The 15,554-nt window shown below is 42.2% G+C and overlaps 1 protein-coding gene across 4 annotated transcripts in view; it reads left to right on the top strand.

Moving 5' to 3' along the window:
• disc1 (DISC1 scaffold protein) overlaps positions 1 to 14,806 on the top strand; it is a 44,654-nt gene extending 29,848 nt beyond the window's left edge. The window contains exons 11-14 of one of the 4 annotated variants that reach the window (XR_009682920.1): positions 2,631 to 2,877; positions 4,885 to 4,929; positions 8,871 to 8,986; positions 9,269 to 9,337. Coding sequence is in view for 3 of the 4 variants with exons in the window: in XM_061086786.1 (XP_060942769.1) it covers positions 2,631 to 2,877; positions 4,885 to 4,929; positions 9,269 to 9,392; positions 12,090 to 12,304 (631 nt within the window). In the remaining variant the exon portion in view is untranslated. The other 3 variants (XM_061086786.1, XM_061086785.1, XM_061086784.1) reach the window with 3 other exon arrangements.
• The last annotated feature ends 748 nt before the right edge of the window (positions 14,807 to 15,554 follow it).

The raw sequence follows: 15,554 nt of genomic DNA, 5'->3' as shown, positions 1-15,554 counted from the left end.
GTTTGATCCATCTCATAAATATGAAAACACACGTCCCGGTCCCAGTCCTGTCAGCTTGAGTTTGTTTTGTGCACAAGATTTGTGGAAAAAAGGTTTTTAATGATGAGATGAATGTTGAACAGATTTTACTCCTGAACATAAGGATTTTGTGTCTCATGTTGCCCAATTACCCGGATTTCTAACACTAGTGCAGTGCCTGCTCTAAGCCTGCCTGTTTGGAATGGTCTGCCTATGGTCACTTGCATTTATTGAGCAGTGGCAAGATGTTGCGAATGTGCTGTTGTGGTGATCGCAAGCGTCACTGATGTTGATGAGTCCCAGTAGCAGCTGCTACAGAGCTCTGGTCGTCTGTTTATTCAATTGTCATTAATATTGAAAGTATCACGTGTCCAAAACACACCATATTCAACACTGCACATCCTAGTGCCGATAAGCAGAGACGTTCTTGAGATATGTGAGACACAAGCAGACAGACAGAGAGAGATTTCTGCAAATAGCAGCAAAAGGATCAGTCGCTTCGGGTCGTGAAATATCACCTGGGTTGTTTGGAAATTAAAAGTGAATATTTCAAAGGTCAAAGGTCTTAAATGTGAGTCTTTGTGAGATGATTCCATTGTATCAGATATATAAAACCTTTTTTTATAATGCTATAAAGAGGTGCTTATAGTTCAACACTGCCATCACCATGGTGCATATAAAGGTTTTTACTGTACGGCTCTCAGATGCAGCTGCTTAAATGGCCATCCTCTATTTATACACTGGGATCTTTGCATCAGAGATATAACAAAGGTCGGAGCGAGAGAGAAGAAGAGGAATGCGTGATAAACAAAAAAGCAATCTTCTCGTCCTCCCCCTGAACTCCTGCTCAGTGACCCCAGCTCTGATGAACACATCCAGGCTCTCCCTCCTCTCTCGGCTGTGGCTCTTTGAAGAGAAAGGGCAGCGCACAAAGAGCACATTCACTCTCATTACATTTTGTCAATGGAATTAGAATCTCTGAATGATTCATTTCTCCCCCGTCACTCTTTTGTCAGGCTTTTTTATAGTGACGTCTTTAGAGATGTCCCTCACCCTGCCTGTGCAGCTACTGTGCTCAGTTATCATGCAGACAGTTACAGTCATGACAGGAAGACTGTAACTCAGTCTAGTTCTAGTTTTCTCATATGTCCCATTAGTGTGATCACGATATCTATACAAATCTATAATCGCTGACAATTCACTGTTAAATTATCATCTTATAACTTACCTCTTTATATTTAGTCCACATTTTGGGGTACATGCTTGAGCAATGTTTTCCTTTTTATGTATATGTAATGACAGTTCATAAAGAGGTTAATAAATTCAGTTAAAGGTTCAGTGTGTAGAATTTAGGGACATCTAATGGTGAAGTTGTGAATTGCAGCTGAATACCCTTCACCTCACCCTCCCCTTCCAAACATGAAAGAGAACCTGTGGCAGCCTTCAGTTGGCATAGAAACTCAGAACGTGTTTAGTTTGTCCAGTTTGGACGACTTTCGCACAATTTAGATGAAACACACTAGTGAAAACATCGATACGATTATTTTGTATTCAAATAATGCCAATAGATCCCTTCACCTAAAACGTACACACTGGGCCTTTAATAGGTTTCTATTCTGTATATGCTCCTTCATCGTCTTGCTTTGAGTTTGTGAAGACACACATCAGTCTCATGTCTGTTTTGAACCTCAGCCAGGGCGTGATTAGCTTAGATTAGCTTAGCATAAAGCCTTAATAGGCATTAAGGGGGAAGCAGCTTAACCTAGCTTTGTCAACAATATACCTGCTAACACCACCAAAGTTCACTATAACATGTCCTATCTCATTTGTTTAATCTATACGCTGACAGACATGCATGACACAACATGTTTTGCATTTCGCTTTGTGTAGAGATTTAACAACTGAGGGCCGGTGCACACTGCAGGATAATCAGGCCCATTTTAGACCCGATTCGCAGGTGCAGTAGATTATCTGCCCAAATAATCCTTAAGTGTGACGGGTTTACAAAATAATCTTAATACTACCGGTTGCCTCAGAGCCTCCCTGATCTTGAATAATAGATAATTGGCACAGACACAATTTTGAGCATAAACCTGCTATAGCCAATGAGAGCAAGCTGGCCAGGAGGTGCCACCAACCAGATGTAGCCAATCATATTCCACCTTCTCTTTTTAGTTATTTAGTTATGCTGCAAAGTCACGTTAGATCACGTGAGTTTCTGTGAGAACTTAAGTCTCTGGAATCACCACTGTGAAATAATTTCCTACACTCGGCTAATTAATAATGTCTAATTATTTTATGTTAAAAACATTTTGAATCATATCTAAAAATTTGATTGTGTAAAAATGTTCATAATTTTTTTCCCTCTATTATATATAAAGTTTAATGTTTCTAAATCATTTGGTATTTTAGTGTGTTGTGTTTTTAATTTACCTGTTGCACCACTCGGTCCCATAGAGCCTGACATTGTGTTGTATTGCTTTGTTCAAACATATTGTATCACATTGTATCATACTAAATCTTTTACTGCTTTGAGTTGTATTTTGTGTCTTTTATTGTTTTCGATCTGTCATTTTGTATATTTGACCAAGCTGGTCTCTTTCTCCGTGCAGTTGTGGCTGTCCAGGTCTGGAGCGGATCTGGGAAGCGGACTATGAGGCGTGTCACCTGTTCCTGAGAGGCCTCCAGCTGCGGACCCCCAGCTGCAATGGACCAGTGGACATCGAAGACCTCCCCACCGCCGCAGTTTATCCTCCAGCCCAGCCTTGCACCAAAGAGGAAGAAGACTGCGCCATGCTGACTGCTCTAGGGGGGCGCTGGTGTCCTGAGGCCAACTTGCAGAACTCAGAGTTCACAAAGGTAACACAACAATGTCTTGTAAACAACCCACAATGTTCTGTATTATTCATCAGGATACCCGTGCATGCATTGAAGAGTGCATAACCGATTGGTGTGTGCAGCTGGAGAAGATACATATCTCCAACATAAAAGATTCAGGTGTTCAATGGCTGAAGTCATCTTTGCCATGGAAAGTTCAAACGCACGTTCACAGACGGGTTTTTTTCACTGTGGTGTTAAAAGTGACCTCAGATAGAGTCTGCCAGCTCCAACAGTCTTACCACCTAAGTGGAGAGGACATTTTCAGAGCTGTCGGAATGTAAAAGTCTGTCAGCGAGATGAGCGGTTATCTATTAGCACGTTCGCTCGGAGGCATTTCGGAAGCAGGAAAATGTGGGCGTGAGGGAGGCAACCATTTGGAAATATTTTGGCTTCCTCCAAGAGTTTCATTTTGAAGAGCGCAGATTTAAGACTGTTTCTGCATGATTACGTGCATTTAGAGGGAATGCACGTGTGTGTGTGTGAGTGTTTGAGAGAGAGAGACAAAGAGAGAGAGTGAGAGAGACAGAGAAACAGAGATCGAGAGATAGAGAGAATTCCCTGTGTTGCTCTCAGTGAGTTAAGGTCCACTGCCTCAGGGCCGAGTCCACTCATTCTCTCCTCTCCTCACACTTTCCTCTGCCCACATAGTCTGACACACATGTCTGAGATGGGAACAAAGCCAACAGATCCAGCATTAATAAAACTCAATAGCACACTTGCTATATTTTGTCTCACAGATTGTGATTTAACTTAATATTTGCTGTTTTGCAGCTGTAGTTTAGACTTATTTCAGAATAGATTTTGAGATGTTTGTTGATGGTTTTAACCGGCGCAGCTCTTCTTGCATGTGTTCTTTTCTTTGTTGTGTTTAATTGTCCCACTTTGGTGTAGTCTCTTTAACTTCTCGCAGCGGGGCTTTGTGCATCCATAAATAAACACATTGCATCGATGTATTCTGACCCTGAACACATTCTATAAACTGCATGCATCCATTTCCTGCTTTCCCTTTGTTTCTCTCTGCTTCTCTTTCTGCTCCCAAAGCCCGACCCCTCCTAACATTTCTGCAAGAACTAAAAGGTGAGACTGCCAACCTTTTTTTTTTTCTCAGTACTTTGCTCTCTATTGTGTTTGTCTTTGTTCCAAGCTGGAAATTCTACAGCAAAAATATTCTCTAAATTCTCCAAAAATACATTTCATAAGTTTGAGAAATAGGTGGAGATCATTGGATATTTGTGGAGCTTTAGTGCAGACCTGCTCACTTCAGAAATCTCTTCCTGAAATGTGTCATTGTATTGCTCACAGAGAAAATCTCTGGCATCAACAGGCAGACACACACCTTAACTGTAAATGCTCACAGCGTTTTACATGAAACAAACATTAATTTCGCAACTAACTCTGATATGTCCTTTTTGAGAAAGAGAGAAGAGATGGAGAATACAGTGGAGGATTTTGGGATTTTTTATCTCCAGATAATTTTATGTAGAAAATATAATTTTTTTTTCGCAATCTGTGACATTTGTGTGATTGGTTTCCCAATGCAGCGTTTAAAGATCTCATATTAGATGCGAGCTGTAGATGACGCACCTGCGTTAACTGAAGAGCAAAGCATCCAATGCTGCCACATGTTACACAATTTTTAATTAAAAAAGAAGAATTCAAACTTTGCTGATTGTTATCGCCTCCTTATGTACTTAACCTAAAGCCACTAACAATATGTTCGCCTCCAGTAGGTATAGTAATTAACTCCTTCCACAGTGAAGAATGTACAATAACATTCTTTGCATACTAACAAAGAAACCTGCGGTGCAGATGAGCCAGTTAATCTATTTTCTCCCTGTCACTTTTGGTGATGAATAATTACAACCTTTGCTCATTATGATGATGCAGCACACATACAGTACACAGCCGACATAATTGCAGTCTCAATTATTCCTGAGCAGGTTTACAACTGTGTGGCCTCAACATGTTTCCCTGGTTTTGTTGCAGAAGCTGGAGGAGTTTCTGTTCTGCATGGAGGAGAATCACCCAGAGGTTGGTGATGCTGACACTGTCGGTGTGGGAGTGAATGTTATCAGTGTGAATGACGTCCTTTTTTTGCATTGACACTGGGACACAGCAGAATCTATCAGTTGACCTTAACTCCAGCATGACCTCTGTCCTCTTTTTTAACTGCCTGATCAATACTGATCTACATGAGAAGCCTGGGTTGCTGTGGCAGACTTGTCTGAGTTTGCACAATGGCCTTTATTTATTCAAGGGAGAGTTTTGCTGAGCATGCGTTCTCCCGTCTGCACCTTCGTGCTTTAAATTCATACAATTATACTCGTTCACACCTGGAAGGCAAACGGGACAAGGACACAGACACTTGATGAGGGTGTGTCCCGTGCAAGTTTTCAAACAGTAAACTGTTGGTGGTGGTTATGTGTGTGTGTATGTGTGTGTATGTGTGTTTAATCAGAGTTTAACTGTTGGAATTCATCTGCATGTGAACTTAGTGCTTTAATAAATTAAAAAATTTTGCCTGGAGCGTGATTCGGAGCAAACAATAAAAAGAAAAGTCAGTTGATAATGTAACAACCATTTATGAGCATGTGACAGCTTTATAGTCGCCTCCTGGAGCTAATTCCATTTTTAATTTAAAATTCAAACTGTCCAGTAAATTAAATTGTTGTGTTCAGTAAATTGTTCAGATACATCACTAACACAAACCGTGAGTCTAGCTGATCAACAATTATTTTACTATTATATTGATAAGCCTACACCATTATGACTAAAAGGATCGATTGAGCAACAGTGACTTGCCCACATATGGACTTGTATGCAGCCTGGTGTCCCATTGAATGATGGGAAAATTGATATGAAATGTTTCAATCACAATAAACCGCATTGCATCGCTCTGTCAGATGATATGATGGCTGGTAAATAGGATCTGGATGGTGTTGTGGTCGCCTTGTGGAGGAGTTGGATTCTCTCCCTCACAGAGCATCTGACCTCCTTATCCTTTCCTTAATGACTTTAAGTAAATGATTTCCACTTAGCCGCTGCCAAGCGGCTGCCCTGCTACCACAATGGAGATTGATTGGTGTGTGTGCGTGCATGTGTGTGTGTGCAAGTCTGTGTGTGTGTGTGTGTGTGTGTGTGTATGTGTGTGTGTGTGTATGGGGCTGCTCTATTTTCTTCTAATCTGTACTAATTGTTCTTTTATCCTCTCAAGGTCCGTACATTCCCTGCTTCACACTGACCTGCAGAGCCAAACAACAATGGAGACATTAGGAAACTGAAATGGCTTTAAAGGCTTTTGTTTAGACGTGTTAATCAGGATGTTTTGAGGTTAATGTCCGTGGATTTAACTCAGCCCTGTTCGAATGGTTGAATAGAGATGATTGCTGTGTCACAGTTGTGCACGATCATTATGCACAATATAATGCATCTTTAATTAAAAGTAGTAATTTACTTGAAATTTTATCTATGATGCTCGTATTGTGGCATGTCCTGTTAGTAGAAAAAACGTGAGGTTAATTTCTCGTTTAAAAACAAAAAGTAAAGAACATACTGGGTCTAGTTAGTGTGTGTATGGAAGTGGGTCACAGATACATACTAACAGCTAACAACTCATACTGTTGAATCATTGTAGCCATTAGATTACTAACTACCAGATATGAGATAATCAAATGCTAGTTAATTTCTTCTCAAGCCCAAAATGAATTCAGTTTTATAAAAGTAATTATGAACTAATGCTCATACAATATTGTCTCTTAGTGTTGCCCGCCCGGTGCCAAGTGTCAGCCTAACAGCACCCATGTGAACTCATGCAATTACCTGCTTCCTGTTACTCATTATTGCTTAAATATCCATGCATGCATGAGTCAGATTATTGAATCTCTAAACAATTTGCTCAACTTCATGCCTCTGCCGTCTTCACTTGTCTAATAACATCAACACGCCAGCACATGTATGGCTGGGATCGCATTGCGCAAAATTGACATGATGAAATCTCATGTTTTTCTATTCGTCGATTGCAGAGGGAGCAGACAAGTCATTTGTGTTGTTGTGATCACCAGCAGGAGCACGGTAACAGCTTTTCAATAGCTGTGCCAGATTTTATTTTGTGTACAGTGCTGCTAACAAACTATCAGGGCTCTTTGTAACCGTGTCATGCTGCACAGAGAGCTTTTGTTTTCTAACTCGCGGCTGTATTGACTTAACAGAAGCTGACTGGAGGCTGTAATGTATAGAATCAATCAGCCAAACAAACACAACACTCTTATCTGCGGAAGATGCCAGTAACCTTGGTAAACAAGCAGCTTGGTGATCTATAAATCGACTGTCTTTCTTCTCTGAATGGACAGACAGGGATCCAAGCATCGCACACAACTGAGGAAAGTGTTTGTTATCACTTGTATGTTTACAGTAAAAACCTCTATATGCACAACGACAACACGTTTTCTATAAATCTTGCATGCTGTGGGCCGCTCTGCCTTGTTGAGTCCTTGTTAATTCTTTAATTGCATCAGGGATGACTTGTGCACGCCGCCATGCCTCAGGCCTGTTGTTTTGTTGTACATTTCTTTTGGGGTGTTACATCATGCATAGAAGGAGCTATTTCAGGACAGAGGACCACAGACACGACTTCCCGGTGATTGTTCTGACACCTCTGAGCTGCGGGGAGTTGATATTTCCTACCTGCAGCCATGAGTCAGATTAGACCTACTATGTGTTGCTTGACAAGAGAGCTGCGTCTGCGTGCGCGCGGGTGCAAGTGTCTGTTTGCTCAGAGTGTGTACCGTGTGCTCCTGTGCGTGTGCTTGTGTCCTCTGTGCTTGATAAGTGTGAAGAAACTAGGACACGATGTCTGAAAAGGGGCCTGTTCTAATTATGTCCGGCTCGGCTCTGTGAATGCTTTGCCCTCTGCTGCTCCCTGCTCCTCCACCAACCTCCAGTTCACACTCAGCTTCACAGTGTCCTCAGGTGATCTGCAGGTACGCCGCCAAATGCTGAGCGCACTCACACCCCTTGCGGTGTGTGTTGTGTACATTATGACCTTGGCGCAACAGAAATGTTGGCATCCTCATTTGTTGCCTCTCAAGCTGTTTTTCCACTCAGAGTGAATGATTAAGTGTGAGTGAGACAAACTAAGTCCAGGAAAACTCTGAAAGCTCTGACTCATGCTTATTAATGGTGACTTTAGACCCAAGAGTATATACATTTTTCATATATATATAATATAATATATCTACATCTGTATGTACAAAGTTCTTGGGTGCACTCGAAAAATGATTATGCCTAAAACATTGACTTTATGTATATCTTTTTACAGATTTAATTTCCATGTAACTTTAGTATATAAGTTCAATATACAGGGTCACTAAGTGTTGAGTCGGTGTGAATAAATCGAATAACTTGAATGATTTAATTGAATAAAGTTTAACCTATACATTTATATATCAGTCAGTTTTAAGGCATAATTCATTATTTTGAGTGTCAAAGTTGTTCGTACTGACTTTAAATAAGAACTTGTTTGTTGGTTTATATAATTTAAGACGAAACCCAGCAAATGACACAACACTGCTACAAGGGTTGATGAACTGTGGCACTGCTCAACATTATTTATAAGTACAAGTTTTAGATTTCTTATGAGATTGCACAAGATGATGGTTGTGACACCATGTTTTACAGCGTGTATCTTTGTCATGTAGTTGTGACGTATAAAAAAGCTCAGGACGCTCTGGGCTCCGTTTTAACAATCTCAGTGCATGCGGCAAGATTTAGTGGAAGTGAATGTGCACCCAGTTGTGTGGAGAACTGTCAGATCTGGGCCAGGTTATCTTTGGTTGCAGAACCATGACAGCGGCCATCTTTGAACCTCTCACAGTGCGACGTATAGGACCAAAGCCACAACCAAAGACATCGCCATGTTTCTTTTCTGGTCATATTTCATCTAGGACTCACAATCCGACTGTGTTTACCTGTAGGGCTGGTGACTGAAATCCGGTGATAATCAGACAGCGGTTCCTAATTGGCTGATACCTATCCTCTGAATCACTATGCAGAATTTGGTGCTGGGCTATGAACTGGAAAAGTTGCTCTGGTGAGACAAGTGATGATGAGTTTGGAACTGGAGCTATTAAATGATTGGAGTTGGGTTTGATTTATTATGTAATTATCTCTTTATAGTGAGTGTGTGGAATTTCATCTTCCAATTTGCCATAGCAATAAAAAAAGCTGCTCTACCCAGCCCTGTTAGCCTGCGTGTAGACACACATTTATTCTAAAATACCCGATCCATATTTGTACATTATATCGGAACCCCTGCAGCTCTGTGTGTTACTCTGTAGCCATCATTTCATCCCTTGTTTCCTCTTCCTGCCAGGACGGGTGCAGCGAGGCTGAGGCTGCAGACCTGACAGTGCGCTGCGAGCTGATCAGTGACAGACTAATGACCTTGGAAGATGAATTGCAGATGGCCATACTAAACCGGGATCAGGCCCTCACCCATATCCTTTCACTGCTGTCTGAATTTCCATGTCTCATATAAACTGTACGCTGTGTGTGTGTGCGTGCGTGTGTGTGTGTTTCTGTCTCCGTTCATCCATCTTAAGGACCTAGTTTCCTCAAGGCCCTCACGTCCACGCTCCCTTTAGGCTGACTGATGTTGGCTTTCGGTGACTTTACCTTTTTGAGGAAAACAAAACAAAACACCTGTCTTATCTGACGTTATGGGTCCAGTCGGGGAGGGAATGGAATCACAATTGGGGATCAGAGGATTTGTCTTGACAGGCTGGACGTGCCCCGCTGGAAAATGAAATGGTTAAAGTCCAAGCAAGGTTAGTAGAGGTCCGGTGATGTGGGCGGGCAGTCAGCATGGGCTGAGGTTAAAGTCGCCCGACAGAGGCAGCGCTGCGGCGGGCGGAGGAATGTCGGTGTAATGACTCCGCTCACGTAATATCTAAATGTCCATCCGCTTTCTGACCCTCCCTTCCTCCCTCCTTCCTCCCCCAGCTTCCGTCTGCTCGCTTCCACTTGCCGGTGCGGGCTCGAAGGAAATTACAATATCCATGGTAATGACTCAAATGAAACTGTTGAGGCTGATTACAGGTCACCATACATCATTTTCCGTGCTAATTAGAACGCAGATTGGAAATAGATTAGTGTGTTTTTCTGGCTCCACTCTCCCCCCTCTACACCACATGCTTATTAAGACAGATAGAGAAGGTGATACTTCTATCCATTTTCCACCCATCTTGCTGGATTTGATTTACTTTATGTCCTCTTCTTCTTCTTTCCTCTGCTTTTCCCATGAAGAGGTTTGTTTAGCTGCAGCATCTCTAAAAGCAAAGCGTCACACAATGCTTCCCCTCACTCCATTCACATCTGATTAGAGATTCCCGTCCCCCCCGCTGTCCTGTCAGGGGTCAGTGCAGGCTCCTCCACTGCTGCATGATATCAACGCAGCCTGGCAGTTGGAGATGGACACAGATTGCTCCGCCTCTCTCCACCTCTCTGTTTCCATGTCCTTGCATGTCATTCATCTTGACTTTTTTTGAAGTCGAGCAAATCTTTGCCGAGCAGAAAGCGCCACGGACACTTAAGTGCACTAAAGAGACGGAGCAATTTTGTTGTTGTGTTGCAGAAATTGAACGCGGGATGACGCTGCTGTTGCCATAGTGACGGGCGAGATCAAACCTCCAGTCTCTGAGGGACTTAATTGAATCTCCGCTCTCGATACAAGGAGGTGGATGGACAAGCACAGGGTTGATGAGGGTTGAGAAAAACATGGATAGGTGAAATGTTGTCAGTCTTGAGCCATTCTCAGATGGAAACTCCGGAGAGTGTCCACACAATTGGGTCCGGACTTTCTCTGGAGTTTAACTTTCATATGAACAACGCAGCAGTAGGTTCTCCAGTCAGACATCTCACAACAACACAGAAATCTGCTGAGTATTGTGGCGAGTGGTGGCCCAGCATGAAGGACGTAATTTATGGATTCCATTGTTCCATGTTTTTGTTTACAGCACATTGGCACTTGCGCTGTTGTCTTTCCAACTTAGCATCTTCTTCGGTGCCTTCAGGTACAGTATATGGCAGCTCGTTTTCATCCTGAGATATTTGTATTCTTTTTTTTCTTTTCATGTCAGTCGGCTGTAGATATGTCATCACTAATGAGCGGTGACTCCTCTGGATAATCTCCTGCCGTCTTCTCACATGAGCTTAATCGATCATTATCCAGAGCGTATGCATGTGGTCCACTTCAGGTATTCTTATGGCCCAGACAAAATGGATGTGAGCCTAGAGTTTGTAAAAAGGCAAATGTGTTCCATATAACCCAAAACAATCCAGGGCAATTTGGTAAATGGTGAATAAGGAAGAAACTAATTCATTCCACCTTTGGTCCTCGTGGCCCAGATATGGCAAACAGGAGCGGACCAGCCCGGTGCCATCATTCCACGCTGTATGTGGGCCGGTTGACAGTGTGGGCCAAAACAACTTTGCTAGGTGGGATGAAACCCCTCTGGATAATTTCAGGAGATTATCTGGAGTTCAGTGCATGTCTGAAAGCAGCTTTGGTGGTTAGTTTTAAAAGCTTTTCCAAAGTAATTCTGATTGTCACCGTCCCATTCTGATCATCTTGCCTTAAAAAGTCTTGTCGGACCCGCTGCAGTATTCATGAAAAGCTCTTTAACGGCTGGTTAATTATGAATGAGGACAATCTGTGTCCATTCAGACAGTAAAACGAGCCATCAGGCCCCATCTGCCGTCAAAGCCGTCCCTTTGATTTTTCCACTTAAGTCGGACACTCACACGATTAATTTGAGTTTCTAAGCAGGTTAAACAACCCCCCCCAAACGATGACAGCCTCTATCCCGTTTCATTGATGGCTCATGAATTATTTAGCTGGGCGGTCTGTTTGCTTGGGTCCCCCCCCCCTCAACGACACCAAGCCTCACAGTCGAGATGAGCTCATGAATAGCGAATTGCTTAAATTGGGTGTGACTTGATGATCTGTCCCAGTAATCCGCTCGGTGACCAAATTGGAGATGGATGACTTCATCAGGTTACGGCCATTACCATTAGCCACTGAGGGCCACAAGTGTCACATCGCCCCTCATATTTGCCTGCTGGCATGCGTTTTATTTACGTGCACGTGACTGTGTGACTCTCAGCGTCAGATTCTTCCCTAACTCACTCTGCACAGTCCCTGGATAAAGAAGTTCAGGAGATGAAAGCCGCACTGCAGACCATGCTCGTGCAGCTCCAGGAAGAGGAAGAGGAAAGGAACGAGTTAACAGATGATGACCACGTGAAAAATGGGATTGAGGCAGAAGAAGAGGAAGAAGAGGAGGAGGAGGAGGAGGAGGAAGAGGAGGAGGAGGAGGACCAGTACTTCAGTGACAGCTGGGACATTTGAAATGGATGCCTGTAGTGTTTTATGACCACTCACACGCGGACCGGCTCTCTGAGACCCTGACCCCGGCTTTGCTGTGGAAGTGATCCCATATCCATTAACTGTACAGGCTCCCTCAAAGCGCTTTACAACCAGCCTCTGTGGTACTGCAGAAAGTTTCAGCTACAACGTCTGTGTGACATTTTATACACAAATAAAAAAATATTAAGGTTTTTTTCTAAATATAAAATCAAAAAATAAGGCACTTTATTGCTTATTTTGTCGTTCCTAGCCTAAATATGAAAGAGTCCTTTAGACCACTGAGCTTACATGACGATTATTTCAAATGGGTTGTTGGATCCATGTTTTCATGTCATGTCTTATTTGTGCAGAGAAATTAAGTGTTTTTTTCCTTCAGGTCACAGCTACGACATAGTATTAGGGCCATTTTTACGAGAATGAAGTCCTAATATAACGAGAATAAAGTTGTAATTTAGAGGAAACTCTTAATATTGCAAGAGTGAGGTCGTAATTTACGAGAACAAAGTTGTTATTGTACAAGGTTTATTAAGAGATTTTCCGTTTTTTTCTGACACAGGTAAAAGTTATTTATGTAAAGTGCTAAAACATAGTGTAACTGTAGTGCATAAAGAGAAAACCATACAGTCAGTGCATGGACTCAGTAGTGTCAGTTACACACTATCCATTGTTTGCTAATATTAGATAACATCAGCCATCATAAATTACCTAAGGAATTCTGTTACACCAAACCCACTGGGCTGAATAGCTTGACGAATTGTGGCATTTATTATGAACTTTTAATTTATAAATTATTTGAAAAATATATTTCTTCTTCCAAAAGTATTTTAAACAAGAAATCCAAACTAAAGCTGAAATGACTGATGTCACCCTGCAGCTACCAGTGAATTGGACCAAACAATCGACAATGTAAACATATTTTACAGGAAACATTCTTGCACATAAACTTTATACTGCTCATTTTTTTTTACTTGTTTTTTTGTAGAATTTGAATGTCATTTTGTGCATTAAATATCATTTGTGGTGCTACAGAATGTGAGCTAACTTGAACACTTTATTTTTGAGTGTGGAAAATGCAATATTTCGATTTTTTTGTTCCCTCCCTGTCTGAAAGCAGTGTATCATTGGATAGATGCTCTGTACTTTATATCGATCACGTTTGTGTCTTAAACATTTATATATTAAAAGATGAAGGACAAAATATGAGTGGGCACATAAAATAAGGATTTGCAACTGCTGTTTTTTTGTCATTTTTCTTTTCTTTTATTCAATGTCAGCTCAGAATACACTTGTTCATTCCACTGACTTTTTGCCAGAAACCTTTTTTCCTGCTTTCACCCATTAATCCGTTTTTTTAATTCACTGTGCAGCTTGAAGTGGCTGTATCATACATTTATTCCATACAACATCTCACTAATTACAGCATGTACAATTCAGCCTAATGTTGTGTCCTGCTGTTTTCCTCTTGTATTGAGTTACTACCCCTCCGGTGATTTTCCCTCATATAAAAAGTGCGGGCATGCTGCCAGGGCAGTGGTGACATGTAGGAGATATCAATACGGTAATAAAGGTTCTCTAGTGAGCTCTTTGGGGGATACACGGCCCTCTATTGTTATCTCACCTCCGCAGCGGCGGTGTGGCTAATTGGGAGGCGGCCCCTCCGAGCACATGGCGGGGGGAAACGGGATGGTGTTGCTTTGTCTCCATCTGATTCATATTTCTTGGGGGGAAGCAGGGGGCTATTGAGGGATCCACAGAGGCGTGTCGGCCGTCTTGCGCTCAGGGGTGTAAACACAGCCGAGTGCTCAGGGTTTTTCCACATGCAGCACAATGGGCCTCTCTCACATTACGGCCAGGTTGCAAACCACTTCCCAGGCCAGAAGTCTCCACATCGATCAGCCTCGGGCGGCGCACAGACACGGCCGACACCTTCCTGCCAAACACCCCTATACCTCATAATTGAATCTGTGCTTGCGCCATACTGTGCCCCCGAGTGGCAGCTCGGCTCATAAAATGGCCACGGAGAGAATGGCTTTCAGTAGCCAGGTACACTCACTGTAGCAGGGTGAGATGTTTCGGAGGGTCCTTTGTCTCATCACACAATGATAGTCTTACACATTATATTATTTTAATCTCTTTTCTTGGAATGGGGGGGTGTGGCCTAGGGGGTAGAGTGGTCGTTCTCCAACAAAAAGGTTTGCGGTTCAATCCCCACTCTTCCCCATCTGCATGCCGAAGTGCCCTTGGCAAGATACTGAACCCCTAAAAATGGCCCCTCATGAATGTTGAGTGTACTAATTGTAAGTCACTTTGGACAAAAGCGTCAGCCAAATGACATGTAATGTAATGTATACATTTTCCATCTGCCCCTCTCCGTTGCTGTTGTTCCTGTCATGCTTCATGTTCTTTCATGGGAAAATAATATGTTTACATTTTACACGTTAACCTTCAATTCCTTAAAATAATATAATAAAGATATGAAATGCCCCTGGCCTTGGATTTGACACCATAGGTTACTACAGTAGGTACTAATGTAGTTAGCCAGACATGCTAACATTTGCATCCTACATTCACAAACACACTAATCAACATGTTTGCTCTACAGAATTATTATTATTGTAAGAAGAGGGTTAAATGTTATTGATCAATTCATTTTGTTTATGCACTAAATCATTTAATCAATAAATATACTGATATTCTCTTTGCCACTGAGGTGAGACAAATTGACATTTTCCAGTACAAACTGATTCATTGGAAGAATTTCCATGTTTCACTTCGGAGCTCGTCTGAATCCGCCTTCAAGCTAATGAAGAAAAAGGAAGACGTCTGGAAATGAATTTAACAACAGAAAATGACTTGCAAATGCAAGTGTTGCCGCTCCGCCCCCGTGCTCGTATGTTTTCTCTGGATTTATGAGAATTATTTCTCAACTGGATGTGAATCAACGGATTATTTCAGGAGTGTGTGTCTGTGCCGGGGTCCGGGATGGGGATTTGTTTATTTGATTCCCCGCTGAGTTGTTCTGTTGTCTGACAGGTACATGTACAAACTCTCTGAACCATGGGAGAATCATATATTGTGTTGCAGCTTTCCCTCTCGCATCACTTCAACCAGACTCACAAACACCACTAATGAATGCAAATTGAGATTTTTATTTTTTGTAGTCGTGTCTCTCACATCCTCAGAGATTCCTGTATCCTCCTCTGCAGCTGACACCTTTGTTATGTGTGAGCGA

Source organism: Limanda limanda, chromosome 15 (genome assembly GCF_963576545.1).
Source record: "Limanda limanda chromosome 15, fLimLim1.1, whole genome shotgun sequence".
Taxonomy (NCBI): Eukaryota; Metazoa; Chordata; class Actinopteri; order Pleuronectiformes; family Pleuronectidae; genus Limanda; species Limanda limanda.
This window is presented reverse-complemented; position numbering and strand designations above follow the sequence as displayed.